The sequence below is a fragment of the Siphateles boraxobius genome, unplaced genomic scaffold (genome assembly GCF_051911475.1).
Source record: "Siphateles boraxobius isolate OS27281-9 unplaced genomic scaffold, OSU_SipBor_1 25, whole genome shotgun sequence".
Taxonomy (NCBI): domain Eukaryota; kingdom Metazoa; phylum Chordata; class Actinopteri; order Cypriniformes; family Leuciscidae; genus Siphateles; species Siphateles boraxobius.
The window spans coordinates 27,747,501-27,755,000 of NW_027508866.1; the positions used below are offsets into that span (position 1 = coordinate 27,747,501).

At 52.9% G+C, this 7,500-nt stretch overlaps 1 protein-coding gene across 2 annotated transcripts in view; it reads right to left on the reverse strand.

Moving 5' to 3' along the window:
* The window catches only part of megf10 (multiple EGF-like-domains 10), a 155,372-nt gene that overhangs the window by 113,731 nt on the left and 34,141 nt on the right, over positions 1-7,500 (reverse strand). For both annotated transcript variants that reach the window (XM_077243439.1, XM_077243438.1), the window contains exon 4: positions 3,596-3,696. In XM_077243439.1, coding sequence (XP_077099554.1) covers positions 3,596-3,696 — 101 coding nt within the window. The remainder of the gene's footprint in view (positions 1-3,595; positions 3,697-7,500) is intronic.

Sequence of the window (7,500 nt, forward strand, 5' to 3'; positions counted from 1 at the left end):
TTGTTCACGTCACGTCTGCCCAGCGAGAGACTGTTCACGTCACGTCTGCCCAGCGAGAGACTGTTCACGTCACGTCTGCCCAGCGAGAGACTGTTCACGTCACGTCTGCCCAGCGAGAGACTGTTCACGTCACGTCTGCCCAGCGAGAGACTGTTCACGTCACGTCTGCCCAGTGAGAGACTGTTCACGTTCCGTCCGCCTTCCTGGACCTGGACTATCTGGAGCGTCTGGCTCGGATCCTGGACATGCCCGTGTCTGCTGTTCCAGAGCCGGAACCAGTGTCTGCTGTTCCAGAGCCGGAGCCCGAGGCAGAGCCAATGGCCAATCCAGAGCCGGAGGCAGAGCCAGTGCCCGTTCCAGAGCCGGAGGCAGAGCCATTGCCGGTTCCAGAGCCGGAGGCAGAGCCAATGCCTGTTCCAGAGCCGGAGGCAGAGCCAGTGCTGTCTGCCTTCTTGGATCTGGACTATCTGGAGCGTCTGGTTAGGATCCTGGACATGCCCATGTCTGCTGTTCCAGAGCCGGAGGCAGAGCCCATGCCCGTTCCAGAGCCGGAGGCAGAGCCCATGCCCGTTCCAGAGCCGGAGGCAGAGCCCATGCCCGTTCCAGAGCCGGAGGCAGAGCCAATGCCTGTTCCAGAGCCAATGCCTGTTCCAGAGCCAGTGCCTGTTCCAGCGCCTGAGCCAGTGTTTGTTTATGTGTTTGTGTGTGTCCTTGTTACCATTTCTGTTCTAGTGACTGTTCCTGAGCTGGTGTTTGCAGTTCCTGAGCAGGTGGCTGCTGCTCCAGAGGCAGAGCCAGTGCCTGTTCCAGAGCCGGAGACAGAGCCAGTGCCTGTTCCAGAGCCAGTGTCTGTTCCAGAGCCGGAGGCAGAGCCAGTGTCTGTTCCAGAGCCGGAGGCAGAGCCAGTGTCTGTTCCAGAGCCGGAGGCAGAGCCAGTGTCTGTTCCAGAGCCGGAGGCAGAGCCAGTGTCTGTTCCAGAGCCGGAGGCAGAGCCAGTGTCTGTTCCAGAGCCGGAGGCAGAGCCAGTGCCTGTTCTAGAGCTGGAGCCAATGTCTGTTCCAAAGCCAGTGCCTGTTCCAGTGCATGAGCCGGTGTCTGTTGCTGTTCCTGTGCCATGGTCGCCCTCGCCCTGGTCTTTACCGCCCTGGCTTCCCGAGGGGTCTTCACCGCCCTGGCCGCCCGATGGGTCGTCTGCTTCGCCCTGGCCGCCCGATGGGTCGTCTGCTTCGCCCTGGCCGCCCGATGGGTTGTCTGCTTCACCCTGGCCGCCCGATGGGTCGTCTGCTTCGCCCTGGCCGCCCGATGGGTCGTCTGCTTCGCCCTGGCCGCCCGATGGGTCGTCTGCTTCGCCCTGGCCGCCCGATGGGTCGTCTGCTTCGCCCTGGCCGCCCGATGGGTCGTCTGCTTCGCCCTGGCCGCCCGATGGGTCGTCTGCTTCGCCCTGGCCGCCCGATGGACTGTCTGCTTCGCCCTGGCCGCCCGATGGACTGTCTGCTTCGCCCTGGCCGCCCGATGGACTGTCTGCTTCGCCCTGGCCGCCCGATGGACTGTCTGCATCCGCCCTGGCCCCCGGCTAAACCATCACCCCCTGTTTCTGTTCCCTTTCATGGACCTGGCCCCCCATCCCTCCCCCTGATCCTCCACCATTCCACCTCCCTCCTGAACTCTTATGTTGTGTGTTTTGTCTTGGAGCGTCTGGTAGCCGCTCCGTAGAGGGGGGGTTATGTCACAGTGTTGGGTTTGTGTTCCCCAGGTGTCCACTAGAGGTCCTCGTTATCACGGTGTCCTTCACTATTGACTTAATTTCCCAGCATTCTGTCTGTCACTGTCACTCATCAGTTCATTGCACTCAGCTGTTCCCCGTCATCATTGTTCCCAGCTGTTCATTGTTAGTCTTGTTAGATCTGTGTATATATTCCCTATCTGTGTTAGTATGTGTACGGATTCGTTGTTTAATGTCCCCACACTTCCGTTCCTGTTGTTGCTTCTCTCTCGTGTTTTGTTGTTTATTCTTGGACTGTCTTTGTTGGAATTTGACCCTTGCCTGGACTGGATGTGAGTACGGATTACCCCTTTTAATAAATACCTGCTATTGGATCTACGCTGTCTGTGTGTGTGTTCGTGACAATCTATCTATCTATCTATCTATCTATCTATCTATCTATCTATCTATCTATCTGTCTGTCTGTCTGTCTGTCTGTCTGTCTGTCTGTCTGGCTGGCTGTCTGTCTATCCGTCTATCTATCTATCTATCTATCTATCTATCTATCTATCTATCAATCTATCTATCTATCTATCTATCTATCTCTCGTCTATCTATCTATCATCTATTTTACTATCGATCATCTATCTATCTATCTATCTATCTATCTATCTATCTATCTATCTATCTATCTATCTATCTATCTATCTATTTGTCTGTCTGTCTGTCTATCTATCTATCTATCTATCTATCTATCTATCTATCTATCTATCTATCTATCTATCTATCTATCTATCTGTCTGTCTGTCTGTCTGTCTGTCTGTCTGTCTGTCTGTCTGTCTGTCTGTCTGTCTATCATCTATCTATCTATCATCTATCATCTATCTATCTATCTATCTATCTATCATCTAACTATCAATCATCTATCCATCCATTTATCTGTCTATCTATCTATCTATCTATCTATCTATCTATCTATCTATCTATCTATCATCTATCTATCTATCTATCTATCTATCTATCTATCTATCTATCTATCTATCTGTCTGTCCGTCCGTCCGTCCGTCCGTCCGTCCGTCTGTCTGTCTGTCTATCTTTCATCTATCTATCTGTCTGTCTATCTTTTTATCATCTATCTATCTATCATCTATCTATCATCTATCTATCTATTTATCTAACTGTCTGTCTGTCTGTCTGTCTATCAATAATCTATCTATCTATCTATCTATCTATCTATCTATCAATCTATCTATCTGTCTGTCTGTCTGTCTGTCTGTCTTTCTATCTATCTATCTGTCTATCTATCTATCTAGTGTCTATCTATTTATCTATCTATCATCTATCTATCTATCTATCTATCTATCTATCTATCTATCTCTCTATCTATCTATCTATCTATCTATCTATCTATCTATCTATCTATCTGTCTGTCTGTCTGTCTGTCTTTCTATCTATCTATCTGTCTATCTATCTATCTAGTGTCTATCTATTTATCTATCTATCATCTATCTATCTATCTATCTATCTATCTATCATCTAAAAAAAATTGTTCTGCTATCTTGGCCAGGTCTCTCTTGAAAAAGAGATTTTATATCTCAATGAGACAAACCTGGTTAAATAAAGGTTAAATAAAAAAAATAATCTATCTATCTATCTATCTATCTATCTATCTATCTATCTGTCTGTCTGTCTGTCTGTATGTCTGTCTGTCTGTCTGTCCGTCCGTCCGTCCGTCTGTTTGTCTGTCTGTCTGTCTGTCTGTCTGTCTGTCTGTCTGTCTGTCTGTCTGTCTGTCTGTCTGTCATCAGTTTGTGATCAGTTATGATTTGAGTTTGTGAGTCTACAGTATTGTAAGTGCTTCAGAGTTCTCCAGGTTCAGAGAGTAATACTCACGAACACATATGTCTCTGCTTTCGTAGAACCCGGGGCAGCACTGGGACCTGCGGCGATGCATGGTCTTCTCCCCACGCCGGTAGGCCGTCCTGTAGCTCACCCTAAAACACAGAGGAAAAATGTCTCAGTTACGTATGTAACCCTCGTTCCCTGAGTAGGGAACGGAGACGAATGGGGTTTCGCTTAGAACACCTATCGACTTCGAGTATTACAAAACGAGCCAATGGCAAAGAAATGCCATGGGTCCGCGGAATTTGCATGACGTAACTCCGCCCCACCTCGTGGGTATAAAAGGTGGACGCCGGCAACAGGCAGATATGTTTCTTCGCTGAGGAGCCAAGACTGAGCTCAGACGATCCCCGCGGTACAGCGGAAAGTGGCAGGCAGACGTAACATCTCCGTTCCGCTACTCAGGGAACGAGGGTTACAAACGTAACCGAGACGTTCCCTTTCGTTGTCACTCCGAGTTACGTCGGATGACGACAAATGGGGTTACCAGTCTAATCACGCCACCTTCTCAGCTGTCTTCCAGTGCCCTGCGTAAATCTGAGATCCCTGTCGTGAGACTGGCACGGACGAAGGACTCCTATTTAGCACAGGAATACCAAGGTACACTGGGGAGCATATCCCAAAGTTTAGGGGAAATATGCAATTACTGCCAACCCAGAGGGGGGGACTTAGAGAATACACATATGACCCGAAGGAGACATATGGAGAACACTTGGGTGTCCAGCCGCAGGTGGAATATTTCAACCCCAGGGGTGGCAAGGTGGCTTGCCAAGGGAAAGACACATGCTCAAAGAGGCTTACAGTGGAAATACACATGTGGGGGTCGCTCAGAGGAGGGACCATGCACACGGGAGGCACCTGGCCGACGCGCAGGCAATAGACTCTGGCGCCGACGTCAGGAGTGCTGGAGGAGCTCAGGGCTTTCGCGGAAGCTCACCTGAGGAGAATATCGCACGTATCCAGTCCATGGAGTGGAATGGCGAGCAAGCGAAGACACCTGAGCGGGTCCGGTACTAGCTGGTTGAAGCGAGTACACGAGAGGACACTGGCTCCACTCGGAGATTATAGAATCTGGCGAATGTGTTAGGTGTCGCCCAGCCTGCAGCTCTGCAGATGTCTGTTAGCGAGGCGCCATGCGCTAGAGCCCAAGAGGATGCCACACTCCGGGTGGAGTGGGCAGTCACACCAAGGGGGCACGGTCGACCTTGCTGCTGGTATGACAAAGCAATGGCGTCCACTATCCAGTGAGACATCCTTTGCTTTGAGAGAGCCTTTCCCTTCAGCTTCCCACCATAACAGACAAAGAGCTGGTCTGAGGTCCTGAAACACTGCGTTCTGTCTACATAGGCGCGGAGAGCGCGTACTGGACAGAGCAGTTCCAAGGCTGGGTCTGCCTCCTCCAGGGGCAGCGCTTGCAGGTTCACCACCTAGTCCCGGAAGGGAGTGGTAGGAACCTTGGGCATGTATCCAGGCCGGGGAGTAAGCCGGCCGGAACTCCAGGCACGCTTCGTCAACGGAGAATGCGTGCAGGTCCCCTACCCTCTTGATGGCGACCAGTGCAACCACGAGCGCTGTCTTCATTGACAGGAACTTAAGCTCAACTGATTGTAGAGGCTCAAAGGGAGCACTCTGCAGGGCAGTTAGAACCACTGAGAGGTCCCAAGAGTGAACGAGAGGAGGGCGAGGAGGATTTAGTCTCCTCGCTCCTCTCAGGAACCTGACGACCAGGTCGTGCCTCCCCAACGACTTCCCTTCAACAAAGTCATGCTGTGCGGCAATGGCGGCGACATAGACTTTTAGGGTGGAGGGAGACAGCCTTCGCTCCAACCCATCTTGTAGGGAGGAAAGCACGACACTGATCGAACATCTCCGGGGGTCTTCTCGGTGAGAAGAGCACCAGTTGACGAAGAGGTTCCACTTCAACGCATAGAGATGTCTCGTGGACGAAGCTCTAGCGGAAGTGATGGTAGCCACCACCGGTGGTGGTAGGGTACTCAAACCTACCTCGTCCCATCCAGGAGCCACACGTGGACGTTCCAAAGATCGGGACGAGGGTGCCACAGGGTGCCCCGTCCCTGAGAAAGGAGGTCCTTCCTCAGAGGAATGGGCCAAGGAGGTGCTGTCGCGAGGAGTACAAGTTCGGAGAACCAGGTCCGGGTGGGCCAGTACGGCGCGACCAGAATGACCTGCTCCTCGTCCTCCCTGACCTTGCGCAAGGTCTGCGCAAGAAGGCTCACTGGGGGAAACGCATACTTGCGGCCCTGCGGCCAGCTGTGCGCCAGAGCATCCGTGCTGAGCGTGCCCTCGGTCAGGGAATAAAACTGGGCGCAATGGGTCGAGTCGTGGGAGGCAAACAGATCTATCTGTGCATCCCAGAACTGGTCCCAAATCAGCTGGACCAACTGGGGATGGAGTCACATTCTCCAGGGAGTGGCTGAAGCCGTGAGAGCTCGTAGGCTGCACAGTTCAGGGGTCCGGGGATATAAATGGCATGAAGCGACCTCAGATGCTTCTGACTCCATATGACGAGGTGCCGAGCGAGTTGCGACATACCGCGGGAGCGTAGACCACCTTGATGGTTGATGTACGCTACAGTGGCGGTATTGTCTGAGCGGACTAGTACGTGTTGGTTCTTGAGCACGGCCCGGAAGCGGCGCAAAGCAAGACGTACGGCCAATTGACATGCCAGAGGCGACGGGGTCCTCTCCAGGAGCCCGCGGCAGCACATCCATTGCACATGGCACCCCAGCCCGTGGAGGAGGCATCTGTCGTTACAACAACATGCCGCGAAGCTCGTTCCAGGGGCACTCCGGCCCGTAGAAAACTGAGGGTCGACCACGGGGTGAAGGTCTGACGGCAGGTAGGAATAACTGTTACTCGGAGGGTGCCGTGTTGCCATGCCCACCTCGGGACTCGGTCGCGAAGCCAAATCTGAAGCGGTCTCATATGAAGCAATCCGAGCGGCGTTGCCGCGGCTGCAGAAGCCATATGCCCCAGGAGCCTCTGAAAAAGTTTCAGTGGAACCGCACTCTTGCCCTCGAACTGTCTCAGGCAAGTCAGCAGTGACTGCGCGCGCTCGCTAGTAAGCTGCGCGGACATGGCGACCGAGTCGATTATCATACCGAGAAAAGAGATCCTCTGCACGGGGCAAAGTTTGCTCTTCTCCCAGTTGACCCGAAGGCCCAGACGAGCTAGGTGCCGAAGCACTAGGTCCCTGTGTTCGCAAACCTGAACTCGAGAGTGAGCTATGATCAGCCAGTCATCGATATAACTCAGGATGCGAACCCCGTGTTCCCGAAGGGGAAAAAGGGCAGCCTCGACGACCTTCGTGAAGATGCGAGGAGACAGGGCTAGCCCGAAAGGGAGAACCGCGTACTGGATGCCTGCCCCTCGAAAGCAAACCGAAGGAACGGTCTGTGTCAAGGAAGAATGGAGACATGAAAGTAGGCGTCCTTCAGGTCGATCGCTGCAAACCAATCCTTGGGCCTTATGCATTCGAAAACGCGTTTGGTGGTGACACATAGTCGGCGCCTTGATCCAGACCGTAACCCTCAGGTCACCCTGGCCACCAGCCGAAGATCGGGGGGTGGATTAGGGGACTCTCACTCTTGCGAGTTCACCGAGTCTCGACCTATATATGACGCGATGATCACGTTCCCAGCGAGAACATGAGTCACCCACGAGCGCTGTTCAAGCATGATCAAAGCCCAAACACACTAGACAGCGCTCGTGCCCATCAGAGTCCGATACCAGTCCGCTGCAACCAGAAATGCACGGGCGAGCCGTCTTTAAAAAGACGTGCCGCGTGCGAGCTCTTTTATGAGAGGAGAAAAAAAACTCTGCGATGTTGAGGCACACAGGGAGACACACACACACACACTGGCAGATCACTGCAC